The sequence below is a fragment of the Cherax quadricarinatus genome, chromosome 16 (genome assembly GCF_038502225.1).
Source record: "Cherax quadricarinatus isolate ZL_2023a chromosome 16, ASM3850222v1, whole genome shotgun sequence".
In the NCBI taxonomy this organism is placed as follows: Eukaryota; Metazoa; Arthropoda; class Malacostraca; order Decapoda; family Parastacidae; genus Cherax; species Cherax quadricarinatus.
The window spans coordinates 47,371,671-47,390,695 of record NC_091307.1 but is presented as its reverse complement, the minus strand read 5'-3'; the positions used below and the strand labels follow the sequence as shown (position 1 = coordinate 47,390,695).

The window sequence follows — 19,025 nt, the reverse complement described above, 5'->3', positions numbered from 1 at the left end:
GTACGCTGACTATCACAGTGACAGATACACTGGCTATCACAGCGACAGGTACGCTGTCTATCACAGTGACAGATACACTGGCTATCACAGTGACAGGTACGCTGGCTATCACAGTGACAGGTACGCTGGCTATCAGAGTGACAGGTACACTGGCTATCACAGTGACAGGTACGCTGGCTATCAGAGTGACGGGTACGCTGGCTATCACAGTGACAGGTACACTGGCTATCACAGTGACAGGTACGCTGGCTATAACAGTGACAGGTACGCTGGCTATAACAGTGACAGGTACACTGGCTATCACAGTGACAGGTACACTGGCTATCACAGTGACAGGTACGCTGTCTGTCACAGTGACAGATACACTGGCTATCACAGTGACAGGTACGCTGTCTATCACAGTGACAGGTACGCTGTCTATCACAGTGACAGATACACTGGCTATGACAGTGACAGGTACGCTGTCTATCACAGTGACAGATACACTGGCTATCACAGTGACAGGTACGCTGACTATCACAGTGACAGATACACTGGCTATCACAGTGACAGGTACGCTGGCTATCAGAGTGACGGGTACGCTGGCTATCACAGTGAGAGGTACGCTGGCTATCACAGTGACAGGTACACTGGCTATCACAGTTACAGGTACTCTGTCTATCACAGTGACAGGTACACTGGCTATCACAGTGACAGGTACACTGTCTATCACAGTGACAGGTACGCTGGCTATCACAGTGACAGGTACGCTGGCTATAACAGTGACAGGTACACTGTCTATCACAGTGACAGGTACGCTGTCTATCACAGTGACAGATACACTGGCTATAACAGTGACAGGTACACTGTCTATCACAGTGACAGGTACGCTGGCTATAACAGTGACAGGTACACTGTCTATCACAGTGACAGGTACGCTGGCTATAACAGTGACAGGTACGCTGTCTATCACAGTGACAGGTACGCTGGCTATAACAGTGACAGGTACACTGTCTATCACAGTGACAGATACACTGGCTATAACAGTGACAGGTACACTGTCTATCACAGTGACAGGTACGCTGGCTATAACAGTGACAGGTACACTGTCTATCACAGTGACAGTTACGCTGGCTATAACAGTGACAGGTACACTGTCTATCACAATGACAGGTACGCTGGCTATAACAGTGACAGGTACGCTGGCTATCACAGTGACAGGTACGCTGGCTATCACAGTGACAGGTACGCTGGCTGTCACAGTGACAGGTACACTGTCTATCACAATGACAGGTACGCTGGCTATAACAGTGACAGGTACGCTGGCTATCACAGTGACAGGTACGCTGGCTTTCACAGTGACAGGTACGCTGTCTATCACAGTGACAGGTACGCTGGCTATAACAGTGACAGGTACGCTGGCTATAACAGTGACAGGTACGCTGGCTATAACAGTGACAGGTACGCTGGCTATAACAGTGACAGGTACGCTGGTTATGACAGTGACAGGTACGCTGTCTATCACACTAACAGTATACATAGTATTGTCACAACGAACGATTGCTATTTAGTCAATAACAACACTGCGACTAGCCGGGGGATCGAACCCGTGTTGTTTTAGCCCGCCTCATGGTGTGCGAAAATTCACGACACACTAACCCACTTGACCATAACAATCCTTCAAAGATCATGCACCCAGCAGTGTTAAGTGTTGTACCGTGATCCGAGGACATACAATGGTGTGAGTGTCTCAGAGGTAATCTCATTCTACTCCTCATTTGGCGTACTAACCTCCACAAGGAGTCGCAGAATTACATATCCTCCCAAAATAAACAATTGCATAAATAACATTTTAATTTTCCATGGCATCAATTTCATTCCAAAACCGTAATTTTCCTTCTTACTAAGTGTGAGCAAAAGCTCATTATGTGGTTATAATGATTTTTTAAAGGTGGGATGTTGATAAGTTGACAATGATGAAGGGAAAGATGATAAAATTGTTTTTCTTTCTCAGGTCACCTCATCATGGTGGGAAACGGCCTATGTGTTAATAAAAAAATACTTTTCACATAGCAGTTGCTGTTTATTTCATCATCAATATTTACCTAACAAATGTTAACATTTGCATGACTCTCGTTTACACTGTAAATTTTAATATTTACGTCATCACTGTTATTTACATTTTCTAGATATATATTTATTTTAAGTCACCTTTAATAACTTATTTAAAATTTCAATTTTTAATATAAACTATTATATATATCATTATTAAATTAAATAGAAAATAGACAAATTACAGTTCTCAGTTAAATCTGTTAACCTGCAGTGTATACCTGTTGTTAACCTGCAGTGTATACCTGTTGTTAACCTGCAGTGTATACCTGTTGTTAACCTGCAGTGTATACCCGTTGTTAACCTGCAGTGTATGCCTGTTGTTAACCTGCAGAGTATACCTGTTGTTAACCTGCAGTGTATACCTGTTGTTAACCTGCAGTGTATACCTGTTGTTAACCTGCAGTGCATACCTGTTGTTAACTTGCAGTGCATACCTGTTGTTAACCTGCAGTGTATACCTGTTGTTAACCTGCAGTGTATGCCTGTTGTTAACCTGCAGTGTATACCTGTTGTTAACCTGCAGTATATACCTGTTGTTAACCTGCAGTGTATACCTGTTGTTACCTGCAGTATATACCTGTTGTTAACCTGCAGTGTATGTCTGTTGTTAACCTGCAGTGTATACCTGTTGTTAACCTGCAGTTTATACCCGTTAACCTGCAGTTTATACCTGTTAACCTGCAGTATATACCTGTTGTTAACCTGCTGTGTATACCTGTTGTTAACCTGCAGTTTACACCTGTTGTTAACCTGCAGTTTATAAGAAAAAAACAATTTATTGATCTGACTTTCAACTCGAGAAAAATCTTCATTCATTTTCCTCCTGAAACTCACTTTAAAAACTTATACGGGAAAAGTGGAAGCTGGGAGGTTAGAAGAAGGCCTCGACGGGGCGTCCAGGATGCCACCTTCAGTGCCGGGGTTCCCTGGGGTGTATACGGGAGATGAATATAAAAACTGCATCTGTAATATAAAGTCATACACTGGTTGTTTATGTTGATACCGTCAAAGTTCGTGTATGTGTGTTGTGTGCGAGGGCATGTGTGTTTGTAAATAATTGCATGTGTATGATTGTATGTTCATGTGTGTAAATATCGGGATCTGTTCTTATGTGTACGTGAGCGTGTGTGCATGGGTGCGCTTGTGTTAGTGCATGGAGGGTCTGCGTGTATGAGTCAAGAGCATGTGTGTGTGCGTGTAAGTTTGTGCATGTGTATTCACCTAATATTAGATCCAGGGGTCGATTCACTGCTCCTGGCCCCGCCTCTTCACTGGTTACTACTAGGTTCACTCTCTCCTGCTTAAAGAGCTTCATCCTACCTCTTCTTAAAGCTATGTATGGATCCTGTCTCCACTATATCACTCATTTGGTGAGGTTAAACTCTAGGAACCAGTTTCTGGACTAGGCTTTCAGCCTGTCCAGATCCCTTTGTAGTCCTGCCTGATCCTCATCCAACTAAATTTTCCCCATTAGCCTCACATTGTAAACAGGAACACTTTTGAGTCTATCCCTTCCATCATGTTATTCCCATATACCAGAAACAGAACTAGTACTAGGGCAGAGCGCTGTGGAACCCCGCTCTTCACAGGCGCCCACTCTGACACCTTATCACGTACCATGATTCGTTGTTGTCTTCCTGTCAGATGTTCTCTTATCCATTGCAGTGCATTTCCTCTTATACCTAGAGCTTTTGCACTAATCTCTTATGTGGAACTGTGTCGAAAGCTTTCTTGTAGTCCAAGAACATGCAATCTACCCACCTCTCTCTCTCTCTCTCTCTCTCTCTCTCTCTTGTCTTACTTCCATCACCTTGTCTTAAAACTTCAGTAGGTTTGTGACAGAGAATTTCCCTTCTCTGACAACGTGCTAATTTTTGTGTGTACAAGCTCATTCCTATCTTAGTGCTCCACTACTCATCTCCTGTGTCTGTCTTCTTTTTTAAAAATTCGAACTACATTTGTCTTCCACACCTGAGGTAGTTGCCCTGGTTCGACAGATATGTTGAAGAGTGTTGTTAGTGGCACACACAGCTCCTCTGCTTCATCCAACACTTGTTGGTGCACCCCACCATAACGGCTTCCCGGAGTCCTTTCAGTCTCCACTGAAAATGTTTCCTTAAATCTCATGTTGAACTCTTCACATAATTCTCCGTCGTTTCCTGTGAACTCCCCTTCTTCCTTCCTTCCTCAGCCTGATTACCTGGTCCTTGGCTCTTGTTTTCCTCCTGATGTGGCTGTACAAGAGCTTCAGGCCAGACTTGGCTTTCGATACCATGTCAGTTTCGTATTGCAGCTGGGCCTCTCTTCTTATCTGTGCATATTCGTTTCTGTCTCATCGACAGATCTTATTTTTCTGGGTCCTTTGTCTTCTATAAATTTTTCATTCTCAAGAGCACTTAGTTCTGGCCTCTCTGCACCTCTAATGGAGGTGACTCAAGCTCTGTTGCCCTTGGGAACGAACCTCTCCTCTGTCCCCTTGCATTTTGTTATGCATTCCATCATCTCATTTACTGATTTTTTCCATCAGTGTGTGTGTACTCACCTAGTTGTACTCACCTAGTTGAGGTTGCGGGGGTCGAGTCCGAGCTCCTGGCCCCGCCTCTTCACTGATCGTTACAAGGTCACTCTCCCTGAGCCGTGAGCTTCATCATACCTCTGCTTAAAGCTATGTATGGATCCTGCCTCCACTACATCGCTTCCCAAACTATTCCACTTACTGACTACTCTGTGGCTGAAGAAATACTTCCTAACATCCCTGTGATTCATCTGTGTCTTCAGCTTCCAACTGTGTCCCCTTGTTACTGTGTCCAATCTCTGGAACATCCTGTCTTTGTCCACCTTGTCAATTCCTCTCAGTATTTTGTATGTCGTTATCATGTCCCCCCTATCTCTCCTGTCCTCCAGTGTCGTCAGGTTGATTTCCCTTAACCTCTCCTCGTAGGACATACCTCTTAGCTCTGGGACTAGTCTTGTTGCAAACCTTTGCACTTTCTCTAGTTTCTTCACGTGCTTGGCTAGGTGTGGGTTCCAAACTGGTGCCGCATACTCCAATATGGGCCTAACGTACACGGTGTACAGGGTCCTGAATGATTCCTTATTAAGATATCGGAATGCTGTTCTGAGGTTTGCTAGGCGCCCATATGCTGCAGCAGTTATTTGGTTGATGTGCGCTTCAGGAGATGTGCCTGGTGTTATACTCACCCCAAGATCTTTTTCCTTGAGTGAGGTTTGTAGTCTCTGACCCCTTAGACTGTACTCCGTCTGCGGCCTTCTTTGCCCTTCCCCAATCAGTGTGTGTGTGTGTGTGTGTGTGTGTGTGTGTGTGTGTGTGTGTGTGTGTGTGTGTGTGTGTGTGTGTGTGTGTGTGTGTGTGTGTGTGTGTGTTTGTATGTGTGTGTTTGTATGTGTGTGTGTGTGTGTGTGTGTGTGTGTGTGTGTGTGTGTGTGTGTGTGTTTGTATGTGTGTGTGTATGTGTGCGTGTTTGTATGTGTGTGTGTGTTTGTATGTGTGTGTTTGTATGTGTGTATGTGTGTGTGTGTGTGTATATGTGTGTGTATGTGTGTGGGTGGGTGGGTGGGTGGGTGGGTGGGTGGGTGTGTGAGCTTGCACACCCATTATCCTATAAGTGCTCACCTGTAAGTGCACATTTATATGTGGTTGCAGGGTTCAAGTCTCAGCTTCTAGATCCGCCACTCTGCTGGTCACTACTTGCTTTACTCTCTCTTGGCTTCCATAACCTTACTGCACCAATTCTTAAAGGAGTGCATAGATCCTGTCTCAATTACTTCATTGTCCATGTCGTTCCACTTCCTGACGGTGACTCCAGCTGTCTCTACGGGTTCTTATTTCCCATATCTGTAACAATCTGTCCACATTCACCCTATCAATTACATTCAGAATTTTTTTACGTTTATATTTCGCTCCCAGTCTTCGTATCTTCTAGTGTCATCAGGCTGAGTCCCTTTAAAGTCTCATTAGCTCCGGGATTAGTCTCGCTGCCAACTTCTGCATTATCTTTTATCAGGTGTGGGTTATATACTGGTGCTTCATACTCCAATATGGTCTGACGTACTCGCAATATAGTGTCGTGAATGACTCCTTACTTAGATATATATAAGTCAGTCATGGAGTTGCCAGACTTGCATTTAATGCAGCAGTTATTTCAATGATATGTGCCTCAAGTGGTATGTGTGAGGTTTACAGCCTTTTCCCATGAGCCTATACCTGTCTATGGGGCATCTATGCCTTTCCCTAGCTTCATAACTGAGCATTTGCCAGATGCCAGGTTTTAGACCGAACCTGCAGCTTATCCAAATTTATTTGCAGCTTTTCCTGGTTCACGTCTGTTTGTATTCTCCTCAATAGTTTCTGACTCACTTGCATCAAGTAATACACATATAAAAGAAATAGTACTGGCCCTAGTACTGATTCTTATGGAAGCCCACTTGTCATATGTCCTCATTCCAACACCTTGTCAAATAAAATCTTTCCTTGTTTCCTTCCTGTGAGGAATGCCTTGGTCCATTGTTGAGTTTCCCGGTCATTCCTGCTTTTCACTCTACTTTTCGTACGAGTCACTTGGGCGGTATTGTGTCTAAAGCCTTTCCACAGTACAAGAACATGCAATCTGCACATCCCTCTCTCTTTTGCCTAAGCTGTGTTACCTTGTCATGGAACTCCAGTTGGTCTGTGATACATGATTCACCATTTGTGAAACTGTGCTGGTTCTCATGTTTTAACCAACTCGTTCCTAGGAGCTTCACCGCTTTTCTTCTAATAAAAGTTCCCATAATTTAAATACTGTGTATATCAGTGACACTTGTCTGTAGTTTAATGCTACGCGTCTCTCTACTTTTCTAAAAATTGGGACTAGATTTGCTGACTTCCACACCTCCCGCAGTTGCCATCCTTCAATAGACTTGTATAGGATTGTTGCTAGAGACACACACTATTCCGCTGCTTCCTTACTCTGGACCCTAGGAAAGATATTATCTAGCTCTCACGTGTGTGTGTGTGTGTGTGCGTGTGTGTGTGTGTATGTATGTGTGTGTGTGTGTGTGTGTGTGTGTGTGTGTGTGTGTGTGTGCGTGTGTGTGTGTGTATGTATGTGTGTGTGTGTGTGTGTGTGTGTGCGTGTGTGTGTGTGTGTGTGTGTGTGTGTGTGTGTGTGTGTGTGTGTGTGTGTGTGTGTTTGTGTGTGATTTTGTTTAAAGACATTGCTTCCAAAAGTATTCTAATTATTAGCATATACTGTTTGATTTGTGATTAATTCTTTTGGATTTTGCTACTATTCATATGTTTCAAATTACTTATCACCTGATATTTGCTGTGTCATTGTCAATAATAATAAACATGGCATTCAGCTTGGAGAGAGGTGTGTGGAGAGCCTGCATCTCCATAATGCGAGAGTGAGTGATGATCAGTAGCCTCGTGGACCACGTCAGGAGGCGGCTCTGAAGGGACTTCCCAACGAAGGCGGAGATGAAGGTTGGGTCGTTACTTAAGGCAACAATTGTTATGTCTGATGAAGTCTGACGCAGCTGTCAAAGTAAAAATCCTATTGTAAGTTATTTTCATATTGTGTTATGATGAGAAGTGTGTAGAAATTACTAATAGTACATCACAATTATTCACAGTTATGATTTTCAAAAGATGATCAATGAATCCAAACGTAAATGAGCCGAGGCAAATAAAAAACCAGTTAACTGATGACTAGTGAGAGACTGTCAGTCTCTCACTGGTGTAGGGAGACTCCTAAAAAACGAAATCATTTTCACCATCATTCATTTAATCACACTCCTGCCATAAATGTGCTAGCCTTATTGTGCAAATAATTACCTACTGAGCTGCAACTTTTGCACACCTCATTTAGAGTGCAGGAAACTCTGGCTGACCGGTTTCCCAGAAACGCTCCATAAATGTTAACTTTTTCAATCTCCAGTAACATGGCAAGCTGTAAAATCACTTATCCAATCCCTACGATCAAATACGTTTACACTAGCCACTTAAAACTTCTATATCCACTAGATCCAACCTTTCCTAGATCCACTTCTGCCATTCCTTCCAGTCACCTCAATTTAATACCTTTTAGCCACACTTATCTGCTCCATCCTCTCTAGGTCCCAAGACAGTTGAACAACATCTCCTCAGAACTGAATATTACACCATCGGAAATGGATATTAAATCATCATAAATATGCATTTCTAACTTCTCTACATAATATTCACACTACTCACAGACCTTGAATATTAAATCTCCTCTGCCTCCAGCTCCTCTGGTACTTTTCGTACTCGTTCATTCTGTCGAGCCAATTAAAAACCAGGTAAACCTCGTTTTTAATATTTTAAAAATGTCAACATAACTGTATGTTAGCACGTTCATTTACATCATTCCATTTAATGGGTAAAAATTACAGTGAATTATATGAATACGTTTTATATCTTCCCAGTGGACCGAAATTTTTAAAGAAGGCGAATCTCAAGTGTCCATCACATTATTCCATACAGACGAAAGAATGAACTAAATGTCACTGTGACATTTAATCCCACTATTAGATAACTATAAGACAAAAACTGGGGTCTGACTCCCGGACTATTGCATGAAGCACTAACTACGAGGTCAACAAAATCGTTAGTAATGTGCGGATATATCTAACAAACCTTTAACTGTAATAATAATAACTAACTGTAATAATAATAATTAACTTGGACAGGAATGCCAAGATTGGCAGAAAACACATCAGTGCAGAATTACTGTTAACATCAACTTAAAAACAGAGTGCATAAACATACCAACTTAACATTCTGTACCAGCAGAAAGAGATGATCGTCCCTGTTGAAATCCAAACCATTGTACACTGTCTCAAAGAATCCAACTCCCCTTAGAAACGGCTGATGCTCAATTATCTGAAAGGAAACTTTTATATGTAAAGCAAATTTAACATATTGTTCCTAAGCTGTTACGTATGTTCAAATAAAATATACCACATAATTGTCATTATTCCTAATTATGTATTATGCTCACGTACTTATGAGCATAATACTTCACAATTATGGCAGGTATTAAATATTTTACTTATGGAAAATACATTCTTAATTCACTTCTCTTTAAAGTTTCATAAGAAAATACGTAATTCTATATCACATTTTTTAAACATCTGAATATTTTATTGCATAAAAATACTGATTCACTTGCCATTGAAAGAGTGTAGGGTGAGGTAGTGTCATCAGAAATGAATATTAAGTTATTCCCATGTACTGCTGAGTCAAGAACAGCCTGCAACACCTGTGTTATCAGCCCAGCCTGGAACACCTGTGTTATCAGCCCAGCCTGCAACACCTGTGTTATCAGCCCAGCCTCTACCAGTGGTGGTGCAAGTCTAGAAAGACCCATCTGCACAACTGGTGAAGGAAAATGTTTACCTGTCAAGAAAAAGGATGTTGAAATGACAGAATTCAAAGATTTTCTTTATGCTATAATGATGTTCAAACCATAAATTAAAGTGATTGTGTTTTAATGAAGTAAGGAAAATGATGCTAACAGTAACAGAAAGGGGAAGCTAATTTTTCATTTATGATCGACCCATCTACACAGGAAAATTTTGCTATTATTAAAATGTTCCTTTTGGAATTATATGAAATTGCATCATGTCATTTTAGTGTGTATATATATATATATATATATATATATATATATATATATATATATATATATATATATATATATATATATATATATATATATATATATATATATATATATATATATATATATATATATATATATATATATATGTTTATAATCTAACGGGCTCTGAAACCAGACCTGCTCCCCCCAACAACTACAAACAATCGCACTGGGATGGTCCAATAGTGGAAAATATTGCCTCAACAATGCTTCAGAGTGTGTCAGTGAAGGATAGAGCCCGCCTCCTGGCAGTGAGAGCCCCTCATGCTGGGGACTTTCTGTTGGCTGTTCCCAACTCCAGCCTTGGCACACGCCTCGACCCACAGACCATCCGCATCGGTGTTGCCCTTCGACTTGCCGCCCCTATTCTCGCCGAACACAGGTGTATTTGTGGCAGTGAAGCAGCAGACCGATTCGGGTACCATGGTCTTGTATGCCGTCAATCCGAGGGAAAGATTGCAAGACATGAAGAGGTTAATAACATTATCAAGAGGAGCCTCACAACAGCTGGATGCCCAGCAGTAAGGGAGCCACCCCAACTATGCAGATCTGATGGCAGCCAGAAGCGTCCAGATGGTATCGCCCTTCAAGCCTGGACAGATGGGAAGCAGGTGGTGTGGGACTATACATGTGCATCTACCTTGGCTGATACCTATCTCCAATACACCAGGGAGGAAGGAGGGGCAGCTGCCAGCTTCAGGTAGTCCCAAAAGTCTTGAAAATATGGAGAACTTGCCCATCATTATATGTTTGTTCCCATAGGCTCAGAGACCCTTGGCTCATGGGGAAAGAGTGCATCTAAATTCCTTAGGGAGCTGGGAAAAAGACTCATCAGGGTAACTAGGGATCCCAGGGCAGCTAGTTTTTTGTACCAGCAGCTCAGTGCGGCTGTTCAAAGGGGTAATGCCTGCTGTATTTTGGGCACACGTCTCAGCTCTGAGGAGCTGGATGAGATTTTCGCCTTATAATCGGTGATACACACGTAACAACACGTACCTTATATGCCACCTTTATATCAACAATGTATCTCTTAAATCTTCTGTACCATATTATGTAATAAAATATTCCTATTGGTAAAAAAAATATATTAAAAGATGGGGTGGTAGGGGAAGTGGAATATTCAAACGGCTTCAGGAAGAAATCCAAATATTCTTCCTTCAAGCCTTTTTATCCACTTCTCCAAGGCTATGGGTCCCATAATTTACACCAGAGGTGGACCCCATTATATATATAAATATATATACATATATATATATATATATATATATATATATATATATATATATATATATATATATATATATTTAAATATATATATATATATATATATATATATATATATATATATATATATATATATATATATATATATATATGTGTGTGTGTGTGTGTGTGTGTGTATGCAAGGAATTCGCAAGAGCACGCGAAATATACACAAACACTGATCTCTGGCTGAAGGAGACTCGAACCTACGAACCTTGGAACAAGGTACGCAGTGCTTTACCAATCTACCCACACTGGACCAATACCTTGGAGTCCAACTTGCGCTAGACTTTGATCCAAGGCAGCCAGCTTTCAGGGAGAAGGCTTACAGCATGCAGGGGATGAGATGAAAAGCTGTAAGCCTTCTCCCAGAAAGCTGGCTGCCTTGGATATGTCTAGCGCAAGCTGGACTCCAAGGTATTGGTCCAGTGTGGGTAGATTGGTAAAGCACTGCGTACCTTGTTGCAAGGTTCGTAAGTTCGTGTCTCCTTCAGCCAGAGATCAGTGTTTATATATATATATATATATATATATATATATATATATATATATATATATATATATATATATTTTATTTTTTTTTTTATTTTTTATTATCACACCGGCCGATTCCCACCAAGGCAGGGTGGCCCGAAAAAGAAAAACTTTCACCATCATTCACTCCATCACTGTCTTGCCAGAAGGGTGCTTTACACTACAGTTTTTAAACTGCAACATTAACACCCCTCCTTCAGAGTGCAGGCACTGTACTTCCCATCTCCAGGACTCAAGTCCGGCCTGCCGGTTTCCCTGAATCCCTTCATAAATGTTACTTTGCTCACACTCCAACAGCACGTCAAGTATTAAAAACCATTTGTCTCCATTCACTCCTATCAAACACGCTCACGCATGCCTGCTGGAAGTCCAAGCCCCTCGCACACAAAACCTCCTTTACCCCCTCCCTCCAACCCTTCCTAGGCCGACCCCTACCCCGCCTTCCTTCCACTACAGACTGATACACTCTTGAAGTCATTCTGTTTCGCTCCATTCTCTCTACATGTCCGAACCACCTCAACAACCCTTCCTCAGCCCTCTGGACAACAGTTTTGGTAATCCCGCACCTCCTCCTAACTTCCAAACTACGAATTCTCTGCATTATATTCACACCACACATTGCCCTCAGACATGACATCTCCACTGCCTCCAGCCTTCTCCTCGCTGCAACATTCATCACCCACGCTTCACACCCATATAAGAGCGTTGGTAAAACTATACTCTCATACATTCCCCTCTTTGCCTCCAAGGACAAAGTTCTTTGTCTCCACAGACTCCTAAGTGCACCACTCACTCTTTTTCCCTCATCAATTCTATGATTCACCTCATCTTTCATAGACCCATCCGCTGACACGTCCACTCCCAAATATCTGAATACGTTCACCTCCTCCATACTCTCTCCCTCCAATCTGATATTCAATCTTTCATCACCTAATCTTTTTGTTATCCTCATAACCTTACTCTTTCCTGTATTCACCTTTAATTTTCTTCTTTTGCACACCCTACCAAATTCATCCACCAATCTCTGCAACTTCTCTTCAGAATCTCCCAAGAGCACAGTGTCATCAGCAAAGAGCAGCTGTGACAACTCCCACTTTGTGTGTGATTCTTTATCTTTTAACTCCACGCCTCTTGCCAAGACCCTCGCATTTACTTCTCTTACAACCCCATCTATAAATATATTAAACAACCACGGTGACATCACACATCCTTGTCTAAGGCCTACTTTTACTGGGAAAAAATTTCCCTCTTTCCTACATACTCTAACTTGAGCCTCACTATCCTCATAAAAACTCTTCACTGCTTTCAGTAACCTACCTCCTACACCATACACTTGCAACATCTGCCACATTGCCCCCCTATCCACCCTGTCATACGCCTTTTCCATACGCCTATATATATACATACATATATATATATATATATATATATATACATACATATATATATATATATATATATATATATATATATATAAATATATATATATAGCAGACATGCGGTCTTAACTATTCAAGTCAAGCCACGGTGGGGGGGGGAAATCTTTAGCTCAAGTACTTTCACACTTCTCAGTGAGTCATCAGGAGCTATGTAATGTTGCAAGGTTGCAACTGAAGGAGTGAAGGGAAGTTTTCTCAGAATAGTGCAGTGCAGGTCTATCACCTTTGAGGACAACACAATTGTCCTCAAACATTTGTTACATTATTCCCTGAATTATGGGAAAATCCTGGACTTCACCTTGCGATAGCAGATAAAGTAAATGCAATAGTAATTATGGACAAGGTAGATTATAAAGGAAAAATGAACATGTTATTAGACGACGGGGGAAATTTCGAGTCCCTTAAATAAGATCTGAAACACTGTGGGTGTCTTGGAACTGTCTGCTAAGCACCGACCAGAGGGTATAATAGGCAAACATATCACTATACATGAAGAGTTACCCCTATACAGTGTACCAAAGTTGAATATATGAAACTTATCTAATGAGGAATTTATAAGTAACTAACAAAAGTTTGAAGGATGAAAAATTTCAGCAGACACCCAAGAGTACCTCCTCATGGTAACGTACTTATTGTTATTAGTTACTGAGTTCTCTCGCGAATGAAAATGATAAGTAACAGTAAAATAAACGTAAAACTAAAGTGTTTTTACACTAATAATTCAGGATAGCTGTGACTGAACAATTTGCAACTAATCATTTTGGTGATGAATATTTATAAAGATTCCGTTCAAATTGATGAGGTTCCCATAACGCACACAAGTTATATATACGAGCACACTGTGTTACCTACTAGCAGTTCTTGGAGGCTGAACATCTGCATGGTATGAAGCAGAGGCCAGAAGAATCAATATTCCCCATATAATAATCATCTCCGTTGCTTTCCTGAAAGGAAAAGATTATTTTATCTCTGTGGAAGGAAATTTTACTGAGAGAAGTTCATAAAGTTTGTGTGTTTGTGTGTGCCCGTGTGTGTGTGTGTGTGTGTGTGTGTGTGTGTGTGTGTGTGTGTGTGTGTGTGTGTGTGTTTGAGTGTGGCCGTGTGTACTCACCTAATTGTGGTTGCAGGGGTCGAGACTCAGCTCCTGGCCCCGCCTCTTCACTGATTGTTACTAGGTCCTCTCTCTCTCTGCTTCCTGAGCTTTATCATACCTCTTCTTAAAACTACGTATGGTTCCTGCCTCCACTACTTCACTTGCTAGGTAATTCCACTTCCTGACGACTCTAAGACTGAAGAAATACTTCCTAACGTCCCTGTGACTCGTCTGAGTCTGAAGCTTCCAGTTGTGACCCCTTGTTTCTGTGTCCCCTCTCTGGAACATCCTATCTCTGTCCACCTTGCCTATTCCCCGCAGTATCTTGTATGTCGTTATCATGTCTTCCCTGACCCTTCTGTCCTCCAGTGTCGTCAGTCCGATTTCCCTCAACCTTTCCTCGTACGACATTCCCCTGAGCTCTGGGACTAGCCTTCTTGCAAACCTTTGTACTTTCTCTAACTTCTTGACGTGCTTGACCAGGTGTGGGTTCCAGACTGGTGCTGCATACTCCAGTATGGGCCTAACATACACAGTGTGCAGTGTCTTGAACGATTCCTTATTAAGGTATCGGAACGCTATTCTCAGGTTTGCCAGGCGCCTGTATGCTGCAGCAGTTATTTGGTTGATGTGTGCCTCCGGTGACGTGCTCGGTGCTATGGTCACACCGAGGTCTTTCTCCCTGAGTGAGGTCTGTAGTAGTCTTTGTCCACCTAGCCTATACTCTGTCTGGGGTCTTTTTTGCCCCTCTCCAATCATCATGACTTTGCATTTGGCAGGATTGAATTCGAGAAGCCAGTTTCTGGACCACATGTCCAGCCTGTCCAGGTCTCTTTGCAGTCCTGCCTCATCCTCATCCGATTTAATTCTTCTCATCAACTTCACATCATCTGCGAATAGGGACACTTCAGAGTCTATTCCTTCCATCATGTCGTTCGCATATATCAAAAATAGCACTGGCCCTAGAACTGATCCCTGTGGGACCCCGCTCGTCACAGGCGCCCACTGTGATACCTCTTCACGTACCATAACTCGTTGCTGCCTCCCTGTCAGGTATTCCCAGATCCATTGCAGTGCCCTCCCTTTTACATGCGCCTGATCCTCCAGCTTCTGCACTAATCTCTAGTGGGGAACTGTGTCAAAGGCCTTCCTGCAGTCTAGGAAAACGCAATCAACCCACCCCTATCTCTCGTGTCTTACTTCTGTTACCTTGTCATAAAACTCCAGGAGGTTTGTGATACAAGATTTGCCTTCCATGAACCCATTCTGGTTTTCATTTATAATCTTGTTCCATTCCAGGTGATCGACCACTCTCCTCCTAATAATCTTCTCCATGACTTTGCACACAATACATGTCAGAGACACATGTCTGTAGTTTAGCGCCTCGTATCTGTTTCCTTTCTTAAATATGGGGACTATATTTGCTGTCTTCCATTTCTCAGGTAGTTGCCCAGTTTCAAGGGATGTGTTGAAGATTGTGATTAGAGGCACACACAGCATCTCTGCTCCTTCTCTAAGGACCCATGGGGAGATGTTGTCCGGTCCCATCGCCTTTGAGGTATCAAGGTCACTTAGCAGCTTCTTCACCTCCTCCTCGGTTGTTCGTATGCCATCCATATTCCCTCTTGATGTTCCCTTCTGTGCTGGCTTTCCACAGCCCTTCCTGTCTCTCCTGTAAAGACTTTCTTAAATCTCCTGTTTAGCTCCTCACATACCTCCTGGTCATTTCTTGTGAGTTCTCCCCCTTCTGTCCTTAATTTAATCACCTGGTCTTTGACTGTTGTCTTCCTCCTGATGTTATACAACAGTCTTTATTTTCGAAGCTATGTCATTTTTATACTGTCGCTGGGCCTCCCTCCTTACCTGTGCATACTCGTTCCTGGCGCTGCGACTGATCTTTCTATTTTCGCGTGTTCTGTGCCTTCTATACTTTTTCCATTCTCTATTGCACTTTGTTTTTGCCTCCTTACACCGTCGGGTTAACCAGGGTCTCGTTCTGGTCTTCCCGTTGTTTCTGTTGCCCATGGGAATAAACCTTTCCACTGCCTCCTTGCATCTTGTTGTCACATATTCCATCATTTCATTTACTGACTTTCCTGCCAGTTCTCTGTCCCACGGGACCTGCAGGAAGTTACTCAACCCTATGTAGTCACCTCTTTTATAGTCAGGCTTTTCCCATTCAACTCCTGTTACTCTCTCCACTTGCAGCTCTACTATATATTCAAAGCACAGAACCACGTGGTCGCTAGCTCCTGCGGGACTCTCATACATGATGTCCTCAATGTCTTAACTGCCCAGGGTGAACACAAGGTCCAATCTTGCTGGTTCATCCTCCCCTCTCACTCTGGTAGTGTCCTTAACATGTTGGTGCATGAGGTTTTCCAGTACCATGTCCATCATCTTGGCTCTCCATGTTTCGGAACCCCCATGTGGCTCCAGGTTTTCCCAGTCAATCTCCCTGTGGTTGAAATCCCCCATAACCAGCAACTTTGCTCTGCTGGAGTGAGCTCTTCTTGCCACCTCAGCAAGTGTGTCCACCATTGCTCTGTTGCTCTCTTCATATTCCTCTCTTGGCCTCCTGCAGTTCTGTGGTGGATTATACATCAATGCAATGACCACCTTGTGTTCCCAAGACTGAAGTGTACCTACTATGTAGTCTCGTTCTCCCATCTCATCTATGCCTTCCATTTTCTCGAATTTCCATCTGTTTTTTACTAGCAGAGCAACCCCTCCTCTCCCTCTGCCCCTTCTATCTTTCCTCATGATCTGGTATCCTGGTGGGAAGATTGCATCCGTTACTGTCCCTGTGAGTTTTGTTTCTGTAACTGCTATGATGTCTGGGGACTTCTCATTGATTCTTTCTTGCCATTCCTCATGTTTATTCGTTAATCCATCTGCATTTGTGTACCAAACATTCAACTTCTGTTCTAATACTGTAACTGTGGTGCGGGGGGTGGGAACAGAGAGATCGGTGTGTGATGGTTGGTTTGGATTGTTCAGTTGCCTTGGGGTGTCGTGGTTGGGGTGCTTCTGCAGGTGTTTCTGGGGGTGTGCCTGTCCTTCCACTTGTTCCTGGGTAATTCTGCTCTCCTTTTTCATTTCCTCCCATTTCTCCTTTCGTTTCTGAACTCTCTCTTTCATCGTCTTCCTTTCCTCCTGTGTTCTGTCTCGATCGAGGTACACACTCATGAACTCCTGCCTGCCTCTCAGCCATGCTTTCTCCTGCAGGATCATGGTTCGGTTTGATTCTGCCTTGAAAATTACTTTGAGAGGCCGATTCATTTTCTTTGTGAACCACCAGATTCTCCGAAAATTTGCCACCTGGGTCATTTCCCCCTCGCCTATCACCTTCATGATACCTTCAATCGCTTTTTTCTCCTCCTGCTTTCTTTCCTCATAAGTTTCTCCTTCAGCTTCGTCTAGCCCATAGACAAACATTGATCTCTCCCTTTCCACCTCCCACTGTGACTCCCATTGCATCCTCTGATGTGTTTTAGCTCCTTCCCGTGGAGTGTTCCTTCCTTCAGTCCCTTCCCTAGTTATGGCCCCTATGCTCCTTGGTTTCTCCTTCCTGCTCAGCTGTTCCTGGCCCCCACAGGTGTCTGATAAGGTCCCTGCATATGTCCTAGTTCCTTCAATGTCTTCCACCCTCACATTTTGTCCTAGTGTGCTCCCTGTCTTTGTTTTGGCCCCATGTGGGTTTGACAGGACCTCTGCATACAGTTTAGTTTCCATGCTCCCTTCAGACTTGTTGTCTGTGTCTGATGTAGCCATTACCGATGCTACTTCTGTAATATCTTTGTCTTTATGTTGTTTCAGATGTCTCAGCTCCTCTTCTAATCTCTTTATCTTGTTTTCTGCTGTTGTGGCATGTTGCTTCCACCTTCTGCATTCTGCTTCTAACCTCTCTTCCATCTTCCTTGCCAGCTCTTCTAGTCTCCTTCCCCAGTCTTCCTCCCTTTCTTTTAACTCTGCTTCCCGGTCTTCTCCCCCAGATTTGTCCTTCGAGCCCCTTGTTCTCATCCTAGTTCTAGGTTCCCCCGTTGCTCCACAGAAAAAAAGGGGAAGGGGTAGTTAGGGGGGGAATAGATGGTTGGGGGGAGAGGGGATGGATAGTTATGGGGAGGGGGAGGATGGTTATTGGTGAGGGAGAGGTAGTTGGGGAGGGGGTTAGATAGTTTGGGGGAGGGGTTAGATGGTTTGGGGGAGGGGTAGGTGGCTAGGGTGAGGTGGTTAGGGAAGGGGGAGAGGTGGTTAGGGTAGGGGGAGTACGTGCTTGAGAGAGAGAGGGGATGGATGGTTATAGGGGAGGGGGAGGATGGTTATTGGATGTGGGAGGTAGTTGGGGGAGGGGGATAGATGGTATGGGGGATGGGTTAGATGGTTTGGGGGTGGGGTAGGTGGCTAAGATGAGGTAGTTAGGGAAAGGGGAGAGGTGATTAGGGGTGGGGGGGTACATGTTTGTGTCAAGTGTGTATGTGCTTGTGTATGTGTGTGTGTGCGTGTGTGTACTCACCTAGTTGTACTCACCTAGTTGAGGTTGCGGTGGTCGAGTCCGAGCTCCTGGCCCCGCCTCTTCACTGATTGCTACTAGGTCACTCTGTCTGAACCGTGAGCTTTATCATACCTCTGCTTAAAGCTATGTATGGATCCTGCCTCCACTACATCGCTTCCCAAACTATTCCACTTACTGACTACTCTGTGGCTGAAGAAATACTTCCTAACATCCCTGTGATTCATCTGTGTCTTCAACTTCCAACTGTGTCCCCTTGTTACTGTGTCCAATCTCTGGAACATCCTGTCTTTGTCCACCTTGTCAATTCCTCTCAGTATTTTGTATGTCGTTATCATGTCCCCCCTATCTCTCCTGTCCTCCAGTGTCGTCAGGTTGATTTCCCTTAACCTCTCCTCGTA

The 19,025-nt window shown here is 43.2% G+C and overlaps 1 protein-coding gene across 1 annotated transcript in view; it reads right to left on the bottom strand.

Moving 5' to 3' along the window:
* The window catches only part of LOC138852787 (uncharacterized), a 97,484-nt gene extending 86,962 nt beyond the window's left edge, over positions 1 to 10,522 (bottom strand). The window contains exons 1-5 of the mRNA XM_070085664.1: positions 10,423 to 10,522; positions 9,291 to 9,517; positions 8,888 to 9,001; positions 7,412 to 7,635; positions 2,929 to 3,057 (exon numbers count right to left, since the gene is read on the bottom strand). Coding sequence (XP_069941765.1) covers positions 2,929 to 3,057; positions 7,412 to 7,635; positions 8,888 to 9,001; positions 9,291 to 9,517; positions 10,423 to 10,522 — 794 coding nt within the window. The remainder of the gene's footprint in view (positions 1 to 2,928; positions 3,058 to 7,411; positions 7,636 to 8,887; positions 9,002 to 9,290; positions 9,518 to 10,422) is intronic.
* Between the last annotated feature and the right edge of the window lie 8,503 nt (positions 10,523 to 19,025).